Consider the following 25,253-nt stretch of genomic DNA (forward strand, 5'->3'; position numbering starts at 1 on the left):
AAAGAAAAGGCCTGTGGCTTTTCTAAACCGGCGCCAACTGTGTGCGGTCTGCTCACCTGCAGCAGATGTGTATCAATGAGCTGCGACCCTCCCATGCCGGAGGGCTGGTTGAGCTGTGGCTCAAACAGAATAGGGATGTGCTGGGTGGACGACTGCTGCTGGTAAGCCAGGTTGGACTGAGGCTTGCCCAGATCAGGCCCCTGCACTCCAGGATAGCTGTGCAGCGAAGGTCCAGACAGCATCATGGAGGGCTGCGACAAGCTGCTCTGCATGAACGCCTGCTGAGACCTGCAGGCCAGTGGCACATTACAGGAAAAATACCACTTTAAAAAAGTAACGGCAATACCTCAGAGGATAAAAAGATTCGTTTTTATTTCTATTTTTTTAATTCAGCAAAATTAAAAGGCAACGATTTTCTAGTAGTTATCAAAACAGTGATTACTTTTCTTGGGTGGGGAAAAAAAGGCACATCAAAGCTAGACAAGTCTCATTTGTATTAAAGTACACTTTATCATCATGTCATAATTTCATAAATTATCCTCCAACTGTAATAAATTTCTTTTATTGAATCAAAGATGACAAAAACATAAAAGTTAGGCAAAAGTGAAAAGACAACCGTAACAGCACAACAGAAATAAATTCAACAGAAGTTGGAGGTTGATGTTTACACTGATCTCTAATAATAGAACAACAAGGGTCCTACTGTTACTTCTTGGGGGGAAAAACAGGCTGACCGGAGTCATGTGACCCTAAATCTTAAAGATCCTGTGGGACCGCCCCAATACACCAGTCAAATCAACGGCATGAACATGTGAGGTAATGACATCACAATATCAATAAAGGGTTTGTTTTGTCACTTATTTTCCCAAGTATATAAATAAAATTGATTCAAGCCTTTAAATTTTTTATTTTTTTTTAAACTGTGATAGGTATTGATTCTCGTTAAAACAAAAAGAAAAAACAAACACAGCTAAGCTAATGAAATTGTAATCCTCCACAGATGTAATCTGCTTGTAAAGAGCAGGATTGTAAGATTAAACAAAAACAAAGCGTAAAACATTAAAAAAAAATGTTTTTAATAAATCTGAAGTATAAGGAAGTTTATTCATATTGAATGATTGGAAAACTAAACAATCCCTCCGTATTCTAGTTCTAATTTGAATTCTTTGTGTGAAAGTCAATATTGTTCAAACATTTCCGTAACTCTGCCACGATCTCACTGATAACTTTCAGCACAGTGACATTCCCAAACATCTCTGGTGAGGTTTTATTGCGGCTGCGTCTTCCGAGCAGAGAACTCGTCGTGTATATCCTACCTGTAGGGCTGCAGTGAGGAGCTGAACAGATCCTGCGGCTGCGACACTGAAGGTCCGGTGCTCAGTCCGAGCTGGGCCTGGTGCGTGTGTTGGTGCTGAGGCTGGCCCTGCAGCGGAGCGTAGATCGGGATGGGAATCTGCTGCACTGCTGTTGGCTGCAAGGTGAGAGGATGCAGACGATTCAATCTTCAATGTGAAAACACACGTACAATGCGTTTCTGAGCTGTGACGGCCCAACCTACCTGAGAGAGGCCTGGCTGGAAACCTTGCTGCTGGGCGAGCGAGGGAGGAGCCAATCGAGGGTGTGGGGTGCTGAAGAGGTGACTCGTGTCCATGTAGAAGGCTGGAATCTGAGCTGCAGAACCTAAAGTATACATGTTAGGAGATATTACTGATTCTCAATACATCACGGACAACAGGCGCATCTTCAAAAATTACAATACAACAGACAATTTTATTTTCTCTTTAACCGAGTATATAGCTTCAGAAAGAAACAGTTTCTCACAATACGATGTTTTTTTCCCCTTGACCAGATAGCCTACTTATCAAAATTACAATTTCAGAAATGTTTGACACTTCAGTCTTTATGCCTCAAGTGTGACTTAATGTGACTAAATCACTGACAAAACGGTAAATCATTTGTGATATTCATTTTTTTATTTCAATGCACTTGTATCAAACAACAAAAAGTAATGTATTTGCGTAGTTGTGATGTTTCCTTCACCTGCTGCAGACTGGGAGACGTACACCTGTGGGGTTTGCTGCTGTTGGGGAAGGAGTGGAGGCACACAGCCGAGCTGAGAAAAGCTGCTGCTACTGCTGCTACTGCCGGAAGAGGACAGGCCTCCACCTTGCAGCTGCTGAGGCTTCACTTTGCAGATGTTCGGGGGGTCGGAAGCTGTGGTTGTCTTGGTGCCGAGGGATGAAGTTGTATAGGTACCAGAACCTGCAGTGTGGACACAATCAAATGGTTAATAAGAAGTCAGAGCGTATTCCTCTATAGTGGAGAGGCGTGAGAGGTAATTAGTGCACACTACCCGACAGTGAGGTGCTGGGGGTGACAGACGCTACGGGGATCTGTGGGATCGAGGTTGAAGAGAAGGATGAGTACGAGGACGCGCAGGAGGTAATGGGGGATGAGGAGGATGTGACGGGGGAATTCTTCTCCAGACTCGGGGAGTTTTCCCACGCTTTACGAGCAGATTCCATCTGGGGAGGATTAAAAACAAAGTTAAGCTTTAAAAACATTTCAGAATTCCCTCGCTTGTCATTGTAAGCGTGCTGCTCATCCGTGTACCTTTAGTGTTAGGTCGACGGTAGCAGGTGACACGGTGCTCAGACTGGTGCTTTGCTGCAGGGTTTCACGGCGAGGAAGAGGCAACGAGTGGGGTAGTGCCACCTTGGACCCAATTAAAGAAAGTATTTAGTTAAGTGCGGCAGACCTGACCCATAAGAAAAGAGAAACTGCACTTTGAGGAATTTCCCCCAGAAATGAATAAAGTACACTTACATTGGCTACCAAGCTGTCTTCCATTTTATTTCCTCCCGAGGGAACACTGTCAGCCAGCGAAGATGAGGGGGTGGTGTAGTCAGTGACAGATTCCTGAATGAAAAAGGGAATCATAGTCATTCATCTGACAGAGCTCAGGATTCAAACCTCTAAATATCAGTTTTGGGCACCGCAGGTCAAATTTTAAACCCAAAATACAGTGATGGAAAAATGTTTTCAGACACACCATGCATTTGTCAAATATTACATGAAGAATCACTATTAAGTCTTCAAGTGCAATTTTTTTTTAGTACAGTAACAGCCAGAATACTAAACAAATCCTTAAAGAGCCATTAAAAACTTAAAATTGATTGGTTTCATAAAAACACAAAAGACATTTTGAGCATTAGGCCATTTTGGTACAAGTGATGTACTAATGAAGGTCGTGCTTTTTATTAAAAGAATATTTCTGTTGACGCGCTTTGTGTCTATACAAAGTCAGCACATTTAGAAGTTCGTCAGAGATAAAAACAGCTAAAACAAGGACCCTCACGCAGAAAACGTGTCTGAAGATACAGATTCTCAGCCAGAAAGGATACAGCCGCCACCAGATAGCCAAGAAATGCAGATGCAGTCCTTCAGCAGTTGGATACACTCTGCAGAAATACAGACCAACCCCCAGTTTGGAAGACAGGCCAAGATCTGGGTGTCCCAAGGGTTTCTTCAACAAGAAATTACCACATCCTGATCCACATGTGCAGGGAAAACCGACGAATGACATCACCGGAGCTCCAGCAGCAGTGGTGAAATCAAACTGGTGTCCAGTGTTCCACCCACAGTGTACGTGGGCGACTTTTAGATCTTGACCTAACTTCCTACACGAGGCTGTCAAGAAGCCCGAGATCAATGAGAGGTAGAGGTTACCCCCGATTGCGTAAAATTTCAAAGGAATACGCAAACATTTTTGTTTACACCGATGTACACAGCCTCGCCACCAAGACAGTCATGTGCAATACCTTGGAGTTGCTGTTGTACTCTGCCGATGGGACTGTGATCATGCCCGCGATGTCGCCTCCCAGTTCAGGGACAGTGGCATCACTGGTGGGAGGACTTGGGTCTGTAGCTCTGTTGACACCAGCTCCAGGTACTCCTGCCTCCATTCCTTCTCCTTCACCTCCACGTGCATCTTTGGCCTTGCGATTTTTCAAAGAGCGCTCTTTACCAATGGGACCAGGCTTATACTCCTTGGTTTCCACTGGTTCCATCTCAGGGAGCTGAAGAGAATAGATATGTTTTTTACACAATGGATTACACGTTTACTGGAATAAAATGAATCAGTGCTATTCAGCAGCATTATGCACAGCAGACTGTTTACCTTCTGTGTTTTGATTGGGCCAGCTCGAGGTTGTTTCTGTCTCTGTTCTTTGGGAGCAGGTAGTTTGTTTTCAGAGCCAGTTTCTAACAAAGCAGGAACTCCATCGCTGTCCGTGCTGCCTGCAGACGATGGAGCTCCAAACTGAATACTTTCTATTCCCAAGTCGACGCTGCTCTCTGCTCCAGGCTTCACACCCTAGAACACAATTATTTTTACGGTTTATCATGAGGCAACACATTGAAACAGCCTCACAGGAAATGACACATTCAACCTACCTCAGAGGAGACAGTGCCACTAAAGGAGGTAAGAGGTTTGTTCCAGGCACTCACGGAAGGTGGCTGAGGCGGACTGATGGGACCTACTGGAATAGACGTATTATATATTTTAAACTTGGCTTTCCAGCATCGGCCCAGTCGAAAACTAAAAAAGATGAACATTTGCACTCACGCTTCTTGACGTCAGGAAGTACGGTGGAGCCTGCTACCTTGTTCTCCCACAGTTCTGTACCCAGAGTGTTGTGTGTCTGCGCTGGTGCAGGGGGGAGGCTCTTTGAGTTGAAGTCCACAGTAGCAGGGGGAATGGAGGACAGAGGAGCCACTGTTCCTTCCAGAGTCTGAGGAGATGCAGTAGGCTGGGAGGGGGGAAGGTGAGGATGCTGGGCAGCAGGAATGGGGGGCTGCGGTTGGGCTTGTGGGGCAGACGCTACAGAAGGCTGAGGCTGTGAGGCCTGTTGTTGCGGTGGTGATTGTTGTTGTTGTTGTTGTTGCGAGGACTTTTTTGCGAATCTTGGTGGCAGTTTTCCTCCACCTCCCCTAGTTTTTTCGCCAGAAACTTTTTTCCCCCAATTCTGTGGAAGGGGCATCAATATTAGTTATCCTGCTCCTGCAGACTTCATTTGGTAAGCATACTTGTCATAGATCCAGGCATCTTAAACTTAAGAAAGTAAGAGTGAAGAATATCCCCCTTTACCTGAGTGGTCTGCTCTTCCTTTTTCCTTTTCTCCTCATCCTGGAGGCGTTTCTGTTGCTTTCGGGAGACGACTTCTGTAAAGCCGTCATCATTAGCACTGGACTGTGGGTCTTCTGTGGTGGTGACCTCTGGGTGATCGTCAATAATAACCACACCTACAGAAACAAAAGTACCGTCAGTTTTTTTTAAGTCATGAGCTGGAGCATCCTTAAGAACAAGTGAATGAACACGTCTACTGACTGGCATAGTTGTTGAGATCAAACTGAGAAAGAGCATTCTCTTTGGGCTTCTTGGCGGCCTGTTTGGCCTCATCCTTGCGACGTGCCATCGGATCTTTTGAAGGCCTCTGAGTTGATCCTCCAGCCGCTGGTGCTGTGGAATCAGAGTTCTGCTGGGCTCCAGGGCTGTTGCATTTACAGAAAGATAAACTTAGTCCAGGTGGTTTTGAAGGTAGACAATGATATGAAAGTGTTAACATCCAAGTGAAATATACAACATCATAACAATTTTGTGAAAACAGTTTTTGCAAGCAACACAGGCTGTTGATTTTTATGAAATGATCATGTATTGTTTAAAATGTATGCTGACAGATGGATAGGATGCAATAATGCACTAGCCTTTCAAAGAACCAGGATTTGTCGTGTAACAATGATTTGTGGGATGTGGAAAACAAAGACACACGACCAGTCGAATTTTTGGACATATCTTCTCTTTCAATTTTCTTTTGTTTATTTTCTTTAATATTTACATTGTAGATTCTCACTGAAGGCATCAAGACTATGAATGAGTACATATGGACTTATGAGGTAAACAAAAAAGTAGCAAATAACTCAAAACATGTTTTATATTTTGTCATGACATATCATTTTATTCATGTGACATTTCAAATATGTGTCTATAATCAGTTTGTTGGCCCGTCTGACGTCACTTATGTCCTGACAATCGATTTGAAACTAGCGATGTCATGGGGCAGGTGACGTCAGGTGTACACAGTATGGATGTGTACACCTGACGTCACCTGCCCCATGACGTCAGGTGTACACATCCATACTGTGTACACCTGACGTCACCTGCCCCATGACGTCAGGTGACGTCAGGTGTACACAGTATGGATGTGTACACCTGACGTCATGGGGCAGGTGACGTCAGGTGTACACAGTATGGATGTGTTTGAAGGAGCTGGTGTTTCAGATCAACTGGTTTGCATGTTAACTTTGTTGTGCTCTTTAAAGCAGATATTAATGAGTTTATCAAAGGAATCATACCTGTTTGTGATGTTCTGTCTGAGTGAATATGTCATGTATGAAATTAAAAAGTTTTTGTTTTTTTTTAAATTTGTAGATCGATCCTTTTAAAGTGGCCTCTTTAAAATGAGCTTGCAGAAAATGTGGCTACCTCTGCTCTTGGCCAAAACAAATGGCATGTGGTAAGCAAACCATACAGTTAAATTTATGAAATTGTGTGACATTTAAAAATGACTAGTAAATGTAATAGAAAAATAATTAAAAAGAAAAATAAATAAATCATAAAAAATACCAATTGCAATATCAATAGCTTTTCGCAAATGCAGCAAATTAAAAAAAAATATTAAATCACACAATTACCACTGAGTTCTGATGTTATTAAGTACATCACTTAATTAGGGTCAATAGTAAGTTAACAAGAGCTTTATTGTGTTATTCTACAGCACAGAGTCAACTTCTTTGTGCAAATGTTAATATAAGCAGAGTAAATGCTCAACAGACAAAAGAGTGACTGTTTCAGACTCACCCTTTGCGGCCTGCTTTAGCCCCTCCTCTCCGTTCTCCCTTGCCTCCCGTGTAGCTGCGGCCTGGTTTGGCTCCACTGTTGCCTCTACGGTTTTGTCTCTCTGTAGGTCGCTGATTGGAGAAACTCCTCTTGGCCACAGGAGCTCCTTCACGTCTTGGAGTCATCCCTCCATCAACTGGGCTTTTATTTGGGGTCAAAGAGCCCTGAGGAGGTGAGGGTGCTGGAGCAGAGGTCGTGGCTATTTCATTAGCAGCCTCCAGTGCACCTTTCCTCTCTTCTCGCTCTCTCCTTTCATTGAAGTCGCTGCTTTCGGAAGCCGTTTCCCATTCCTCGTTGGCTTGATCCGAGGAGTTCTGGTTTGACAGGTCAGGGGATTTAGTGCCGACTGCTGTGATGGTAGGACTGCTGGTCTCAGGCAGTGTCGCTTCTGAAGTAGAGGGCAAGTCAGGTGCCGGTAATGTGGCTGGTACTTCTGCAGGCACAGTTAGGGGGGTTCCTGGAGCTCTGGACAGGGTTGGAGAGAGGGAAACTGAGGCCGATGCATAGCTGGGGACAATAGCAGCAGCAGGCACGGAGGGTAAAGGAACAGGGGGGCTCGGGGCAGTCTCTCCACTAGCCAACACTGCTGCTTCACGCTCTTTCAAGCGCCTAAAACGGGGAGGTTTATCTTGCCTTGGGGGCCTTGCAGGTCTGGATCGCCGAGGCCTTTCTCTGCTACTCTGTGGACCTCCATCCCCATATTTCTTGACATCGGATTTTGGTGGTCGTCTTTCACTGGGATTGTCATATCTTTGCGTGGATTCGGTGTCCTCTGGCCTGAATGTCTCCATAGGTTTGGAGGGCCACTGAGACGAAGACTCTCTGGCTGATGATCGTCTGAGAGGGTTGGACCGAGGACCACCACGCTCCCTTGTCCCACCTCGTCTGCTGTATAATCCTCCTCTTCCTCGACGAGAAGGTTCACCTTTTGGAAGGAATCCAGGCTTCGGTCGGCTTTCGTCGTCACCTCTTGATCCAACCTTTTCCCCCAAATGAGGAGGTCCGAAGCCAGGCTTGTGGGGTCCTGACCGGCCCTCTCCTGGGAGATCTCTCCGAAGTGGACGACTTGGTTTGGTGCTAGGCTCACGGTCAGAGGGTCCAGTATCACTGGCTGACTCCCTCCCACCTTCACTTTCAGAGTCTGTGTCTGAACCGCGGCGCCTTCTGCGTTTTGGTATAACTTCAAAGTCTGAACTTTCACTGCGTGTCTCACTTTCCTCCCTGTTGCGAAAGGCTGCAGTACCTCCACAAGAAGGTAAATCAGAGCGTGACCGAGGCTCTCTATAAGGGTACTCTGCCCGACTTCTACCACGACTTCCCCTGCTTCTGCCACTGTAAGTGCCCCGATAGCTCCGGCCTCTGGAGTAATATTCCCCTCGACCACGTCCTTTGAAATTTGAGTCCGAGGGCCACTCACGGTCTCTGTCCTTGTCCATGTCTTTTTCCCTCTCCCTCTCCCGTTCCCTGTCTCTCTCTTCTCGTCGGTAGGCACGCGGAGGAAGGGTTGACTCTTTCCTGATGGGCAGTTTAGGTTCTGGATGTTTGTCATTGGTGGATGGTTTGTCTACTTTGTCCTCCTGAGAAGAAGAGGTGGGAACTCCAGAAGAAGGCTGAGAGTCTCTGGCCCTCTGGTGTGCAACTGGTGACTCCTCCGTGATTTCTTTCTTTGCCTCTGCCTGAGGTCTGGGGCTGTCAGACACAGCAGCAGTGACAAAAGGGGGTTTGGAAGACTGATCCTTCTTGGACCTGTCACCTCTTTCTCGTTCCCCTCTCTCACGACGCCTTTCTCGCTCTTCTCTTTGTTCCCGTTCTTCTTTCATGTCCCTAAGAACAGGCTTCTTTATTGGCCCAGACCTGCGTATGGGTCTGTCTCCCCCTGGTCCATCTCTTCGTCCGGCCCCTGATCTCCCACCCCAGCGCAAGTCAGATTTCTGCTTGCTTGGAGCTGGCAGAGGCAACTTCTCTTGTTTGTGTAATCCATCAGCAGGAGGCGTAGCCCTGTTGCTAATAACAGCAGCCTGGGAATAGAGCTCGTTCTGTGGTTTATCATCACTTGTGTCCTGTAGCTCTAGTGATTTTGTACTGAGGGGTAGACCATCAAACCTTGGCTCATCCAGCTTGAGGGAATGACTGGAGCCTTGAGAGACACTCCTCTGGAGCATGGCTTGACCAAGAGCTTCAACCTCCTCTCCACTTGGCAAGCCTGGCTCCTCAGGCTCAAAGGCTGAACCCACAGAGACTCTTTCTAGAGGTCCTGGTGCATCCTCCGGGCCCTGAGTAAATGCTGATATGGACTCTGGAGGGTCCCGGAAGAAGTTACTTTTGCGAGAGTCCAATGCACTGTGATCCTGGGGGTAAATGGGGGGAAGACCCCTGTCCACATCCAAACTAGGGTCCAATCTGTAAAGAAAGCATTGTGAATCATGTTTGTAAAGTTTAACTTATGATAATGACAAATGATCTTGTGTGGTTGTACTGTTACTTTTACCTTTGCTCCTTGTTTTCATCTCGCCCCTTTGGAGGAGTTACAGAGGGTAACGGCTCAGATTGTGGGTATGGATCGGATCCCCATACCATGCGTGAGTCTGAAGGTAAACCATGGTCACGGATTGGTCTAGTCAAGTGGTCAAATGAGTCAGAGCTTGAGCTGGAGTTGTCACCCGGCTCTCTGCGCACAATTTGCTTAGGAGGCATCCTCCCTGAAGCATTAGAAACAGCAGCATATCAGGTTATCTTCTATCATTGTCAAAAATATAGCCATACATTGTCAATTCCTGCATATCTTCGTACCTGGGTGAAGGTTAGCTGGCATGTCCAAGGGGGGACGACCTGACATCATGCGGGGGTCCATGTAAGACTGCATCATGAGCCAGCGGGGGTCAAAGCCCATTGAGGCCAGGTGTTGGTGGTGAGGGCCCATGGGTTGATACATGGATCGATGTTGCTGTTGTTGGGTGGCAGGCACACTTCCACCTGATGGGGACACAGAGCCTCCAGTCTGCTGCTGCTGCTGTTGCCATTGTTGCTGCTTCATCTGCTCCTACAGAACCAATGCAGAATTTTTTTTAAATAAAATCAATAGAAATTATAACACCCCCACCCCCACCCACTCCCATTTTTTAAACTACATAGCATTTTAGTGTGATTTCTATCAGAAAACTCCAAATATTTGGAGTATTATTGCTGGAAGAAAAAAAATTCATTTAAGCAATTACAAAATTTGTAAGGATGAGGCTTTCGGAGCTTTACTGAATTTTTTTTTTAATTGTACTTTATTCATCTCACTACGGGGAAATTGACATTGTTACAGCAGCAGAGAGGTAAAATAGAAGCAAAATATACAAAATACCAAAAGAAGCAAAAATATACCATATACCAGAAGAAGAAGAAAAATATGCAATAAACCTTATTAATACCTAATACAGATTCCCAAATTCCCTTAATTACTGTGACTGCTAAATCAGTATGTTTGTTGGAGGGCTGATAATGAGTCAGTTTTTTATCCAGCATTTCTCTCACTATGTCCAGAAAGCCAATAGGTATACCCATACATCTTTAAATATAAGCCGGGTTAGGGTTAGGCTCATAGATCTAGCCTGCAACATGCAAGTGTGAACACTCTTACCTGTTGTCTAAGGAAGCGAGGTGGCAAAGACTTTTGAAACTGTTTGGAATAGCCTGAGATGAGAGAGGGACGCATAGCAGCTGCTGCTTCTCCTTCAAGCTGCGGGGATTCAACAGGGACTTCCTCACCACTGGGGGCTTCCATATGGGGCAGAGGCAGTTGTGGTTCATCTACTAGGAGGGGTACAGACAAAGGATTGATGTTATAGTGCCAGTCTAATATAACTGAAACTTGTTTAGAACACCAATGTTCATAAAAGCATGCACACACACACACATCAATTTGTCTTACCTCTATTGTCTTCCATGTGAAAATAATCTTGGATATGCACTGGTGTTTTATCCGTCTGGTTTTCCTCTACCACGGGACTGACTTCAGCCAAGGAGGTCTCCTCCTCACTTGGAGTCTCTGGAGCTGGAGCTGGAGCTGGAGCTGGAGCTGGAGCTGGAGCTGGAGCTACAGCTACAGCTACAGCTACAGGTCTCTGGACAGGTGGGCTGGGCTGACGTGGCAAGTGAACCTCTTCCTCAGCACTCTGCTCAAATGTTTCTCCTTCTATCTTGTCCTGTTCATGATCCACCCTCTCAGTTGGAGGAGCTTGAATAACAGGGGCTTGTGATTGTGAAACTGGTATTGAAGGTGCAGGGCTAGAAACAGGAGCAGGCTCTATTAAGGAGGCTTCATCGAGGTTGGCTCCAGCCTCGTCAAGGGCGGCCGGAGCAGTGGATGTTTTGCCCTCATTCACCTGCCGGTGTTTCTCATTGAGACGTTTTAGTTTTTCAGCACACGCAGCCAGCCGTTGTTCTTCCATCCGCCGCTCTTCTTCTTCTCTTCTGCGTCTAGCTCGCTCCACAGCTTCAGACACTTCGGGCTTCTTTCGCTTTTGTCGCCAAGCGTCAGAGTCCTCATCAGCACCAGGCGCTTGTGGCTTGCCCCCACGGGGTGTAGCGCCACTAACTACACGATTCCCACCCTGGGGTTAGAATAAAATGAACAAACAAAATTAATATGGACAACCACTCTGTCTATAAAGCGACCTAATAATAGTGTTGTCTAATGCATCCAAGCTTCACCTGGTAGTCTTGTGGAGCTGCTGATTTACTAAACTGTTGACCTAAACTGCCAGGTGATGGCGCTCTAGGATCCACACTGTCTGCCCAAGAGGATTTATTTCCCCCACGGTCCTCAGATCCCTCCTTCCAAGCCTCCTGACTGTCTAATGTCCGGGATCTCATACGGTCCACTTTACTCATCCACTCCCTGGAAAGAACATAGTTAAGCAAAACAAAAAATCAACAAGATGTTCCTTCAACTACTAATCTCACCATGAGCACCTCCTTCAATGTGCAGCCAAAATGCCCACTCTTCTTTCTGGTATATGTTTTGAAATCATAGATGGCAATTATACTTCTGCAGCAGACCTGGAAATCAGTATCATTTCAGGGTGTAGATGTATTTTTTTGTAATTTAATACTCTTCTTAAATCCAAGAGGCATTTTTCCATCTCCAGTCAAATATAATTTTATGATACTATCGAATATAGTATACTGCAGAGACATGGATGGTATATTTAAGACACAGCAAGAAGCAACACCTCTATTCATATCATTTAATTGAGCAGCCCTTCTTGAGTTGAGCAAAACTCTGAATTTATTTGGATTATGGCTGTAGAAATGTGTACAGTAATTATGTATACGCTACCAATCTTGTCTGAGGGTGGATAGTTGCACTGCTAAAGTTTTGGGAGCCACATTAATGATTCGTATGTGGGCAAAAACACGATTTGTCTTCTCTCTAGAAGTTTTTGGAATCGTGTAGATATACAATGTCTAGAAGTTATGGTGAAAAATATGCATGTCAGGTCTGGTCAGGGACAACATGACAGCCATATAAGAGTTGCAGTGGTTATCACTTGGCAAGAAATGTTGAGCATAATTTAGAACAGATATAGGAGACAGAAAATCTCTGGCGTGGTCCAACACAGAAGTTAAACATACACTGAAACCATCAGCTCACCAGTTTTCTCCTTTTTCTTTAGCAGCGTGGTTCTCTTCATCATCACTGAAGTTTAGTTTCTCAGTGTAATCCACCTCCATTTGAGCTCCTGAATTGCAGAACATGAAGCATTAACAGGAAGCTAAACAATCATAAAAGCTTATTGACTTCATGATCCTTGTTCAGTTAGTTAAAGTCATCGGTACGCGAAAGTCCCTGACCTGCCCAGCCCTCATCAGTATCAGTGTCTAAGTTATCCAGCTCCTTTAGTTCAGTTGCGCTGATGATTGATGGTCTGTCTGGGTCTTGAAGCCAGGATTGGGGGGGTGCCTGCTGGGGTCGAGATGAACGAGGACCCCTGAACACAAAACCGAAAAGAACAATGTTTATAATGGACCTTGGATGAATATGTAGAGTGCATGCACTACATTTATGCACCCAGTCAAAAAACAACATTCCTTAATTGATAATCTTTTGCTATCAGATTTCCTCAGACACAGTGCTTATTTCACAAGAAAAAAACCAAACTAGCACTTCTGTAGATTCACTAGGTTTTATGTGCTTCCAAAAAGAGAAATGCTGTCAAAATGCTGCTAATTTGATCTAGATTACAGAGGTTATGAACTGAGAATGCATAAAAATCATATAAGAGCCTTTAATTTAGCTTTCATCTCCAGCTTTCTCATTTAACTCACTTTGCTCCTTCTTGTGGCACTGGAAATCTAAAGTTCCCTTGCCCAGGGACAAAAGACATTTGAGGATAGGCATGGAACATCTAGAAAGAATTGACACAATCATTAACGAAAACATTGAGACATTTACTTCTTTAAGTTATTCCAGAGTATAAATCTATGACTCACATAGGGTGGCATCATGCTCCTGAAAGCAGGGTCAAAGTGGGGTGACACCCCAGTGGGAGGTTGCTGCCCCCCATTAACTTTAGGTTGAGGAGGACCAGAGGGGAGCAACCTCTCCTTGCTATCCCTCTTCTCCCTCTGACCATCAGTGGTTACATTTCGGCCAGGTTCTTCAGCTTCTCCAGGTGGCGTAGCAGTACCCAAGGTCGTGTTTCCATCCTCCTGAGGCCTACTGTCCATTTCCAGGGGGCTGGCTGCAGTGTTCAAATTCCTGCCTCCGCCCTCCCGCCAACTGCCAACATCTAACAGCACAGACATATTGATAGCCTCATGGGCAAATGGAAAAGCAAACAATGAATCGTGACTATGTGCATGAGTTTGACCATACTTTGAGGTCTGAGGCTGGGGCCTGGTCCATAAGGCTCCTCCTCTGGACCATCTCCTTTCTCTACCTCACCAGCAGCCTGCAAGCTGGGAAATTCCTGGTGAAAATGGCTGCTCACACGTGGAGTCCCTAAAAACAATAGAAACACACAAACAACTCATAAGTGCATGGAAAAGGTTGAGTAAAATATAAAGAGAAGCAGAGAAGGGGTCTGATCCTCGGTGGGTGTCCTGCAGCCATTCCACACCAGATTCAGCAAGTTCCAAGTTAATTTAGCTTTGACTCAAACAACATCTGAGGATATAACAATCTCAACAGCACATGTAGTTTTGTATCTCGTAACAACAACAACGAGATTTCACGACTGACCTATTGGTACACTTTAAAATGCTCTAGGCATTCAACCACTGAGCCGACTGTTAAGATTTATTAAAGTTTAGAAGTGTAAACTAGTTAAAGATTGTTTATTTCTTTGAACACAGTTAGGGGACATGTTAGATGGTGTTCACAGCCTCCCACAAATGTATCAAAAACTTTGGGTGATGGTGGAAGTCATCTCGGATGTAGCACAAGGTGTAAGGCCAGGAGAGCAAATGATTGTAGTATTCACCATCTAGCTGTGTCTGCTTGCTGTTTGCCCAGGAGCGACTGCCCCCGATTGGAAGCTCTGGTGGCTGAGGCGCTGCTGGTTTGGTCTGAGGTGGCGGTGTCTCCTGTTGACTGTAGGACAAAAAGAAAGACAGAAGGCAAAATATTATCAGCAATGCTAATTTTAAGAGACAAAACTCTGTTCTCTTTCACTGTTGTGAAGATCGAACTTTAAACTCCGAGATTGTCAAAGCTCTAAAAAGAAAAGGGTTTGTAATACTAGACTAAAACATACAGGCAAGTCATTTCAGTGTTCGTTCAAAGCCATCAGTCCTGTATGCCTCTATGATTTAGTAGTGTATGAAATAAATATATTTTTAGAGGTCCTTATTTTAAATTTCCACAAATTCTACAGTGTTAAAAATACACCGTTAATTGTGAAAGAAATTAAAAGTATGATGGATTTATACAGTAGCAAGAAAACACATTTGAAATTTAATTTTTAACTGGCCATCAAGTGTGATCCGATTTACATCTAATTAGGAAGTATAGACAAACCTAAGCTCTTGACATCACTCCACATGAAGCAAAATAATATTTCATATCTTTATCTAACATAAACAATCAATGTTCATATTGCTTCTGGGAAAAAAAAAAGTGTTCCCTTGGATACACCAAAAGATTAAACCAACTTTGGCAGCAATAACATCAACAACGCTGTCCAAGGTCAGAGTAGAAAAGCAGCCCCAAACCATGATGTTCCTTCTACAGGTTTGCACTTCAGGATTGTAAAACTCAACACCAATTAGCTTTTCTTTGGAGTCACTACCTTCAGTTTGTTCACTCTTTTCCCCATCAACAATACCAGGAAAGTTCAATGACTATGTTTATTAAAGTCTACCAGAAAAAATCTTTAAAATATACTTCCCATAAAAGGTATAATTTCTGTACAGAATAATTTAAGACCATTAGCACCCATTTCTACAAATCTCCAACCCAGTTGCCTAGATCGATCACACCAAAGTCGATGTTTAAAAAAACAAACCAGAATTTGTCGCCATCAAACTTTGTTTATGTTTCGCGAACTGACATCATCTTTGGAAACCTGCGCGCATGGGTTTCTGGGATAAAGAATGATGGCATTGCGGCAGTTCCAGTGAAATGATTTATAAAATTTGACTAACTCAGCCTGAAAAAAAAAGCCAGACTTTCTTAAAGAAAGAGTATTCAAGCCAGGATAATAGTTTTAAATGTTGCGAAACTGATAGTTTTTCCTGTAGAAATCGAAATCTTGCGAGATCGGGTGAACAAACAAGATCTTATACACACAATGCTTCGGGAATCTTCGTGAGTTTCCGTGACAGCAAGATGTCAACAAACCGGGGGATGTTCAGCAGAATTTAAATGTTGGAAATAAATGTTTGTATGAATGTAATGACAAATTTCCTTCAGAATGGTATTGACAACGTATCAGAAATGTACATCGACAACTAAAACTGGGTCGTAATGTTTAATTTTTCCCACGTGGATTAGAGTAAGTTTATTTGTTTTTATGTAGCATTGGGATAAGCACATTGTGTTTGCCTATACTTGTGACTTAGATCAGATCAGATCACATTTCATGACAGCATAGACATGAAAACTGATAAACTTTTACTTACCTCTCTTCTGCCTCTGTTCGGGATGCCCATCCGCTACCGTCTTTAGGGACGATATTGACGTTAGGGTCGTTTCCCTTGTTCTCTGCTTTCAAGCTGGGCAGGTTTGCCGGAGGCGGCATCCGCCGGCTAACCGCGACCTTGCCCAAACTCTGGAGCCCATGTCTGGCAGCAACTGAGGAGGAAACATTTTCCATGTAAGAGAGCATCATTATTGTTGCATTCAAACAAGGGATCCATGTTTGACGTATGTTGACGATATCTAGCTGTCACTCTATTTCTGTCTATATGCATGTTACTTATATTGCATATACTTATATTTAATTTGACTGCACGATCTTTTGTAGATTTATTGCCATTATGATAAAATTCTAAATGTTCAAAAGTCTGACCAAACTGCAATCAATTATTATTTATACATTGTGCATCCATGTTTTGTAACACATTTTACGAAAGATATGTAGCCCTCCTGTACTATTGAGTTGCTGCTCCACTTCTGAAATGCTAATTTCAACTTCAGATGCACATGTGATAAAAAGAAATGTGGTGCAGTGGCATCTGGTTAAAACTGGGTATAAGAAGAGAAAGAGCAGTTATTTTTAAGTGCAAATCCCAAAGCACAAATATAAATCATCCTACGCTTAAGTATTTATTTTCTGTAAGTCATTAAAAGACTCCACAAACTCAAGCGAAAAAGGCTCCCGTACTCAAGTGAACAATGCCATGAGCATATCACTTATGATAATACATGGGGAAGAAAAACCAGAAAGAAAAAAGCTGTCTAGTATTAACCTGTTCATACATACAGATTTGATATCTTCTGGTTAACAGAGTGAATGAGAACATTTAATTTATTACTATTGTTTTCCTTTGAGCTTGAAGCAGTGGGGACTTACCTGCAGTTTTCTGGGTTTCCAGAGATTTGCCCTTGTAGGTGTTGAAAAGGCTAAGGGTTGCATACTTTGTTTTCCCATCCTTTGCCTTGGTGCTCTGTCCTGACTTCTCGGACATTTCGCTGGAAACTCATCGAGTCTGGTCCTTTGGCCTTGCCCCCAGAACCAGCCTCCTATAGTGCAACAGCGAGAGGGAAAAACAAGAACGTCACAAAAGCTGTGGAGCTTGTTGGCTTTTCATACAAAACTATAACAGATATGCCAGTCCTCGTTGATGTAGCCAACAAACCACAGCTGGTATTCATAGATTGTCTTTCTACTCACTGCACCAGGGGGAAAAAAAAGATGTGAACATCTCTGCACTGAAGTCCTGATTAGCATTACTGGTTAACCCTCTTATGTCTAGACTGACTGGATTTATTTAGATTGTTTAACTGTAGAATTGTGATAAGAGTGCTTCCCCCCCCCCATTTTCAAGAAAACTTCTATTTTCAGTATGTGAAGGCATTTCAATATTACTGAATGCTTTTTTACTGTGCATGGTACAAAAGGGAACACTGGGAAATCTCATCTGTAATTTTACAGTTGTCCAAGTCCTAAGGCCTCCATTATGAGTAATCTATTGTCAAGAAAACCAATCTTTGAATTTTTTCAATAAGATAAAGCAGTGGTCTCCAACCTTGGTACTTCATGATAGAGATGCTATCCTCTTTAAAACACACCTGAATGTGACAACAATTTCATCACTTTTACCAAAGAAACCCTAAAAATGAGCCACTTGTTGCAATAAGGCCCATTACACCAGGGAAAGACATAAAACAGAAGATCTCCAGAACCATTTTGAAGGATTATAGATATATGGCTCGTCTCTTGGCTTGAGTGTAACAAAACCAGTACTTTGTTAACTGCCTAAAAAGCTTTCTATGTGGATCTTTTTCATGCTGTTAACCCCCCCCCCCCCCCCAAAAACAACAATGCTTTACACACTCAGCCTGAGCATTTCCACTCAGAAAAAAGCAAACTTATTGAGTATTCTATGCACCGAATGCTGTAGTACTTTGAGATTTCAAGAGAAAACCTAAAATTTGTTGTGTCTTTTAGCCGTTTGTTGAAACGATTGCATTCGGAGTCACTGAAAACTGAACTTTTTGAAAATGGCTTCTACAGTGCAAACAGTGAACGCTCTCCGTCTCCATGCCAATAGTGAAAACAAGTTTCCTGAAATGCGGGTACTGCACATGTGCACTCCAGTCATAGTTCATATCTGCAAATGCATGGGCAGATAGACAACAACAATGAAGGAACCTAGGGTGTAGCTTGAGTTGCTCACATTTGATTTTTACCAGGGTTTCTCCAATAAGGTGTACATTTACTACATGATCATCTGGATCACATGCAGATACACATTTATTTACATACAAATACTAAGTGGGTAAAATTACTTCAAACTCGATAATTGTACCGGCCTAGGTTAGAGGAGGAGACACATATTGAAGGTCTATTCATACTCTGCAAGAAGCGAGAACTTAATTCTCTCTACGACAGTGAGAACGAGAAAAAAGTAAATTTTGGTTTGGGCTTTTCATATCTTGCGAGAACTGGCTGCAAGACCTCTGAGGAAACAACCAACACCACCACTGTCTTTGGTACTACCAGCAAATCTCCCTGGGACTACCATCAAGACCACATGGGCTTGTGGGAGACGCTGCTTTGTCCCTTCTCCTCAAGCCCACACAACCTTATTCATGTATGTTGCGTGGCTATTCATAATATATAAAGCTTCAAGTCAAAAGACAAACAGGACAGCCATCAGTAATATTGCAAATGGTGCAAACAATATTTTTAAATAAACAGTACAAGCAATGCTGACACTGCAGCTCCAGACGCAGGTTTAAGGGCCAGCCATACTCTGTGTCCGCACGTGAGCAGAGTCCGCGTGACATCAAAATCGCCATCTCCCCCTGTTCACGAAGGTCTGCGCCGACCCCTCTAAGGCCAACCATATGATCATTGTCGTTGCAGCTGCACTAGACGTGGGAACATGACATCACGATGTGCATGATAACCTAAAGGGCTAATAAGCAGTAACTTCAGCTATAGACTGATAATGTGTTGCAACGAGCCAGCAGTGTAGTGGAGGGTATACGCGGGTAGGGATTACAACACCTAATATTCCGTCCATGTAGTGCATAGGCTGCCTACGTATCAGACAAAAATGGAACTGAAATAATTGCGAGTGCAACGTCAGTTCCATTTTCTCCATCGTGATATTTCCACAGAGTCAGACACCACCACACCAACCGTAATAAACAACAGTATTGGAACAGGCGAGCGAGTATAGATTATTATACAGTCTGAACGTTAAACATGAAATGTAAATAATTTTGGTTGAACACTGACAGCAGTATCGTCATTTCCTCGCACACCCCCTTTCCTTATGTATTATTTAGAAAGAGTTGATAGCCATCCATGTATCCTTGTAAATTTTTCAGGAGGTATTATAAAGGCATTCATAACACCTCAGCTCCTTGGCCGACTGGTCCTCAAAACTATCCATCACAATTTGCATTTCTTGCCAGCTGATTGCAGAAATGTACACAATATTCGCATCAGACAGTTCTCAGACCCACTGCAGCAAAAAGTTCTGGTGGTATGAGAAGTGAGAACTTTTTTCTTTCTTCAGGGTCTGCGATAAAGTAACTATGACATTTTGGCTGCATTTGAACCCACAGCCTTCTCACTGATGGCCGCATGTTGGCGCAGTGGAGCGTTCTTGCCTCAGAGTTGGCTACCAAACTACCAAATAGTTAGGCCTTTCTGCATGGAGTTTGCACGTTCTCCCCATGTGTGCGTCGGTTTCGTCCAGGTACACCAGCTTCCTCCCATAGTACAAAAACATGCATACAAGGATAATTGGTGACATTAAATTGCTCCTAGGTGTGAGTATGTGTGGTTGGTCTGTCTCTCCGTTTTCCCTGTGATGGACTGGTGACCTGTCCAGGGTGCATCCTGCCCTTGGTCATGGTCAGCAGGGATTCGTTCCAGCAGCCCACACTATAGAACATGGATGGATGTTCTCGCTGACGGAGAGAAAAAAAACTTTTCACAGAGTATCAATAGGCCTTCAGCTTGGTGCCAATAAGAATGTTGTGATTCTGCCTCATCTCTCACAAAAACATCTGGTTGCCAAGGGGACAGCAACGATTTCTTTACACCGGCACCCTCAATTTTCTTTAACTTCTAATGCCCAACGTCTACCATCATAAATCCATGCAGTCGGACAAATATGAACTTGCTTTTTCATTTTGAAAATGACAAACAACATGACTTTAGTCTGAACACAGCAGTTTAGTTACAACAGTAAATACTAAAACGGCATCAATACAGTGCAGTGTACTCAAGAGAAAATATTTAAATGTAAACATAAATGTCTAATTTTTTTTATTAAAATGTAAACATTTAATCTACAGTACGCACAGTGCAGCGTGTAGAGTCCAATTACCAACAGAGTATGTTTTTTTACTCTAGGAAATATCTTATTGAGCTTTATAAGTTAAACACTGAATCTTGAAACACATGTGGACAACAGTGCAGGAAATCACTTCAGCTGTTGATATATCATCCCTATACGGAACCATCGAAGAGCACAATTTTGATCGGGATGAGGCCATGTGCCAACAAATTTTAACTTCCAACTGTAGTAAAACAATGACCTCAGAAAGCAAGGTGAGTGGTAGAGGTAACAGAGTACTGAACAAAACCAAATGTGGTTGAATGAGTAGAAAGACAAACGAAAGCCATAAAATTAATTAGAGAGTGGTACCAATGATAAGATAGACAGCACGTTGAGGGCTGCAGTGTCTTTCCTACGTCACACAGAGGTCATTTATTATTAACGAAGGACCAGTGAAACAGTGCCAGATTTCTGTTTTTATTAGTATTGTGTGTGTGTGTGTGTGTGTGTGTGTGTGTGTGTGTGTGTGTGTGTGTGTGTGTGTGTGTGTTTTGAGGGAAGCCGACAGCTCTGATGAGTTCGGTCAATCTGCAATTTGGCATTGGAGCACTTAAAACTGAAGAACAGAAAAAACTGCTTTCAGAACCTGGCATGTATGTTTTTCTTTACTAATCACAAAGGCCATACTTTTTCTGTAAAATAGTTTAAAATAATAAACGAATGTACAAATATCTTCCATCCGTCAGTAGGAGAACAATGCTTTCTCCAGGGTGAGAAAATGTGACAAAACACAAACAACGTGCTGTTCTACTGGTCCCACCAACATAAGCGGTCCCAGATCAGTGCAATGCAGAGCCGTGCTGTTGCACGCTCAGAGTGCAAAAAATCCATAGCTGAAGTTGAAAACCACGTTAATAGCAGCTGCCAAACTTTGGTACATAGCAGGTGGGCACAAAGATATGTTTAAAAAATAGTAAAACAGACATGGTAATGGTGAGTCAATTCCAAAACAGCCCTACTTTATAGACACACAGACCACAAATGTTAGCACGTTCAGTCTTAAGATCTCTGGGGACTATGACCTGGGGCCACAGTCACCCGGAGAAGAGCCGATTCAAAACCAGTGAGCAAATTTAGCACGATGCAAGTGGAGGGGACTGAGCAGACTCCTCTCAAGTGTTTTTTATTGGAACGATCAAGAGTTTGCAAGAAATATCCGTCACAAAATCAGTGACAGTGCTACTAAACTTCAGTCGGTGAAACCTAACCTCCATCAGGACCCTGTGAACCATTATAGTCAAAGCAAGCTCCAATTTCTTTTTCACTGTGCTAAAAAAAATCCAGGAGTGTGTCTCCAGAACAAGAGCAAACATGATTGTGTTAGTGTGCTTGAGTTGAGATACTTGAATGGATCTTAAGGGCTGCAATGATTAGTTAACAAAGCCAACAATGAAGATAGCAACTGACAAATGTTAAAGTCAACTATTGTTTGAAAGTCCTCTTTTGCAACATAATGCAGCGTCTTTCATCTGCACTGAGTTGTGCATGTGCAATAGCGTTCAGCAGCTGGTGGGAAATCCAGTAGGAGCTAGTGCTGCGCCATTATGGCGTAAAATAATCCTAGGTTCAGGACTATTTTACACTAAATGCAGAAATTAAGAATGTTTTTTAGCCAAGACTGGCAATGCAGATCTCGCGCATCACAGTTGCTTGCCTTTGATACAAACATTTGAAAAGGAGGGATGATTGACATGTGGATTAAGCGGACTCAAACTCAACAGTGAGATGAATTTGTAAGTCAAGTCAAGTCACCTTTATTTATATAGCACTTTAAAACAGCTGTGGCTGAAGCCAAAGTGCTTCACAATAAAAGACTAAATAAAAAAATAATAAAATTACAATAGAAGAGTAAAAACAGTGAAATACAGCTAACTATAAAAGCATTGGATAGGCATCTTTAATGTACCAAGTGCAGTGTTTCAACACCTGTGTCCCCTGTGACTTGTGCTTTATAAAATGTGCACCATCAAAAGGTGTTCCTTAGAAAAACAAAATCAGCTTTTCCTACAACAAAAATGCCTCTCAAATAGAGTGAAAAGAGGAATGTTTCCCATGTTCTCAAAAGCCCCGTTTCGGCTGCACAAAAAGTGCAGGGATGGAAGAGGACGGTCCGGTACGGTTGAGGTTTCAACCCCAAGAATTGTGGATTTTACAGAAATAACCGCTCCAAAGGTTGACGTTTTTCCGTCGCCATTCTGTGGGGGTACTCAGGACAACCGAATGGGTCTGATTTTGAGGGGCCGTCTGCTGATTGGTCAGAAATTTACTACACAGCCTCAATATTTTAATATGTCGGCTGTATGAATCCTCTGTTAACTTATTCAGCTTTGCACCGGTTGGGTTTTTTTTTTTTTTGGTGCGCAACTTTCACAGTGGTCCCAAAAGAGCAGACGTGAGGCAGGGACGGAGACCGTGACTCAGGAGCAGGCGCTACGGCCATATCGAACTGGGATCGGAGCACTGAGGCGGCCGCGAACATCCGTCGGCCAGTTTGGAACAGCGCCGGTGCACTACCGAGTCTGCTCGTTGCGTCGCTGGCTGGTGTTCCATTGTGCGGGCCACCGCGTTTCTGCACCCACAAGCTGGCTCTGGAGCTTTGGTTCCTTGACGCCGGAGTTTCGGAACCTGCCGGTGTGTGTGACATAATGCAATGCGACGATTGGACTCGGACTGCGTTGACACGACCGGAGCCGACAGGCTTTGTGCCGCCGTAGTACTTAGCCGGGACGATGCCACCGGGGCCGACCGGCATTCACTCTCTCGGAACCAACACGGAAGTTGCTGCTGCAGCTCTACGGCTGCCCAAAAAAAAAAAAAAAGTAAATACAACTAGTGCACAGCGGAGTATGTAAACAACAGAGAATTCATAAGGTCAAGATCGGTTGCACACGGCTGAGATTACCTGCCAACATTTTAATGGTACTTTCTGCGGTGGACATGCACTCTAGGTACGCTTTGCTGTACGGCTCAACTCCATCCCTGCACTTTTTGTGCGGCGGAAACGGGGCTAAAGGTGACAATGTTTTCTGTTCATCCCTGCAACATCCATCCCATCAGTGTTTCTAAACTGAGATGCCGACATCCCTCAGTATAAACTGTGACTGACCGGTCATGTAGCCGCATCGTCCAACAGATTCTCTAAAACCATCGAATGCTCAGCACAAAAAACATTTTTCTGTCATTACTGTTATGCTGCTGCCAATGATCTAAATAAAATATTATGCATGTTATCTGTCTGTAAATATGTTTGCATCCCGGTAACTTTGTAGTTGCAAGATAAATAAACACATGTGATATGCAATGCTATTGAACATTGCAATCATGATATTTGTCACACACTGGACTTTATTCTCAGCCACTGCAAACCATAAGAATGCTTTATAAAGGGATTTTAATGCTAGTGTAGTGTAAAGGAGCAACTAAAAGGCAATCATAGTTTCTAAAGAGGGTCTTAGAGTTTAGCCACAGGTTCGTCTTTGCCCAGATTTATCTTGCTCCTCTGTCTCTTCTGTAATCATGATGCTCACTGAGCTCTGTAAACCTTATATACTCACCTAGCGCGGAGGCATTCAATGCAGTAATCTCTATCCGATGGGCCAAAAATATGTTTGCATGTAGAGCATGGACGCACAGTGCAAGGGAATGTGATTTATTTCAGCTTAGTCATTTGCAATGTGCTGAATTCGTGATTCTGTGATATATCGTGGCGTCGTAATGCCAAAATGACAATCAACTTAGTTATTTGTTGAAGCCCCACTGCATAGTGCTGATAAAATGTTAAACTTCATTGGAGTTGATTTATTTCATCGTGTGGCCAACGGGATAGACCTTTAGCCTGCATTTCAGCAGAGAGCAACGAGCTTTATGCTTTGCATAGGATTGACCATTTTTACAATTCTATGTGTTTTTTTGCAGTCAAAAAAAGTTTGTTGTAGCAGTGAAAAATTACATTTGTATTGGTGCGGTTTTAACTCCAGGTTTCATCACTCCAGTGTTCATGCACCTCATTTTGTTTGACGTGAGACTGATCTTTCCAGCGCTACAGTGAAGTCAGTGAATGAGATGTCATGTAGATGGCCTAAATGATGTGTACTGAAAGAACAGGCTTATATTACTTTGAACAATGACAGTGCAAACCCTTAGGGGAATCCCCCCCCCCCCCCCAAAAAAAAGACTGTGGTAATATGTTATGTCAATCCCCTTTAGTTATACCACTACAAGGTACAATGACAGTTTGAGGTTTTTATGTATTTAGTTTTTTGTGTTTGTGCTTGGATGGATTGTGGTCATTGTATACTTAAAGTAATATTTTACACCAAATACATAAACTACAAATTGTTATGTCTAAATAGACACAACAGTTTCCATTGAGTGTATAGACATAACTAAAACTAACCATAATTCATTCATCTTTTCCTATTCCTCTTTAGGAGGGTGGAGGGTCAAGGGTTTTGCTCAGGGACACATGGTGGTGATCTGTCCACTGTGGGATTCAAATAGGCAAACTTCCAATCAACTCTAACCCAAATCCACTTCTATAACCCGTAGGCCACCACTGCTTCAATATAGCATATTTAGTACCCAATCTTCACTTTGATTAGGATTTGTGAGCAGGGCTTTGCCTCTGCTCATTTCTGATAAAACTGAACATAAATCACACAAAAATTGGGAGTAAAAGATATACAAAATCATGGTGGTTTAGTGCTGGATCATCACGATTATTGGGGTGATGTTATTTCCGTTTACGCACAAATTAAGGATGACTGTTTGTAGGATGCAT

At 43.3% G+C, this 25,253-nt stretch overlaps 1 protein-coding gene across 1 annotated transcript in view; it reads right to left on the reverse strand.

The window, feature by feature from the left end:
• The window catches only part of prrc2c (proline-rich coiled-coil 2C), a 29,866-nt gene that overhangs the window by 3,277 nt on the left and 1,336 nt on the right, over positions 1 to 25,253 (reverse strand). Inside the window, exons 2-28 of the mRNA XM_080473753.1 lie at positions 16,963 to 17,132; positions 16,070 to 16,241; positions 14,431 to 14,540; positions 13,824 to 13,949; positions 13,439 to 13,737; positions 13,274 to 13,353; positions 12,800 to 12,936; positions 12,600 to 12,687; positions 11,657 to 11,843; positions 10,875 to 11,556; positions 10,584 to 10,756; positions 9,749 to 9,998; positions 9,447 to 9,657; positions 6,920 to 9,358; positions 5,390 to 5,553; positions 5,150 to 5,304; positions 4,628 to 5,027; positions 4,456 to 4,541; positions 4,181 to 4,375; positions 3,822 to 4,079; positions 2,827 to 2,919; positions 2,614 to 2,715; positions 2,354 to 2,525; positions 2,041 to 2,262; positions 1,559 to 1,680; positions 1,317 to 1,471; positions 57 to 288 (exon numbers count right to left, since the gene is read on the reverse strand). Of these exons, the coding sequence (XP_080329879.1) occupies positions 57 to 288; positions 1,317 to 1,471; positions 1,559 to 1,680; positions 2,041 to 2,262; positions 2,354 to 2,525; positions 2,614 to 2,715; positions 2,827 to 2,919; positions 3,822 to 4,079; positions 4,181 to 4,375; positions 4,456 to 4,541; positions 4,628 to 5,027; positions 5,150 to 5,304; positions 5,390 to 5,553; positions 6,920 to 9,358; positions 9,447 to 9,657; positions 9,749 to 9,998; positions 10,584 to 10,756; positions 10,875 to 11,556; positions 11,657 to 11,843; positions 12,600 to 12,687; positions 12,800 to 12,936; positions 13,274 to 13,353; positions 13,439 to 13,737; positions 13,824 to 13,949; positions 14,431 to 14,540; positions 16,070 to 16,241; positions 16,963 to 17,077 (7,425 nt within the window). The 5' untranslated portion in view covers positions 17,078 to 17,132. The remainder of the gene's footprint in view (positions 1 to 56; positions 289 to 1,316; positions 1,472 to 1,558; positions 1,681 to 2,040; positions 2,263 to 2,353; positions 2,526 to 2,613; positions 2,716 to 2,826; positions 2,920 to 3,821; positions 4,080 to 4,180; positions 4,376 to 4,455; positions 4,542 to 4,627; positions 5,028 to 5,149; positions 5,305 to 5,389; positions 5,554 to 6,919; positions 9,359 to 9,446; positions 9,658 to 9,748; positions 9,999 to 10,583; positions 10,757 to 10,874; positions 11,557 to 11,656; positions 11,844 to 12,599; positions 12,688 to 12,799; positions 12,937 to 13,273; positions 13,354 to 13,438; positions 13,738 to 13,823; positions 13,950 to 14,430; positions 14,541 to 16,069; positions 16,242 to 16,962; positions 17,133 to 25,253) is intronic.

The sequence above is a fragment of the Lipophrys pholis genome, assembly GCF_963383615.2.
Source record: "Lipophrys pholis genome assembly, chromosome: 10".
NCBI lineage: Eukaryota > Metazoa > Chordata > Actinopteri > Blenniiformes > Blenniidae > Lipophrys > Lipophrys pholis.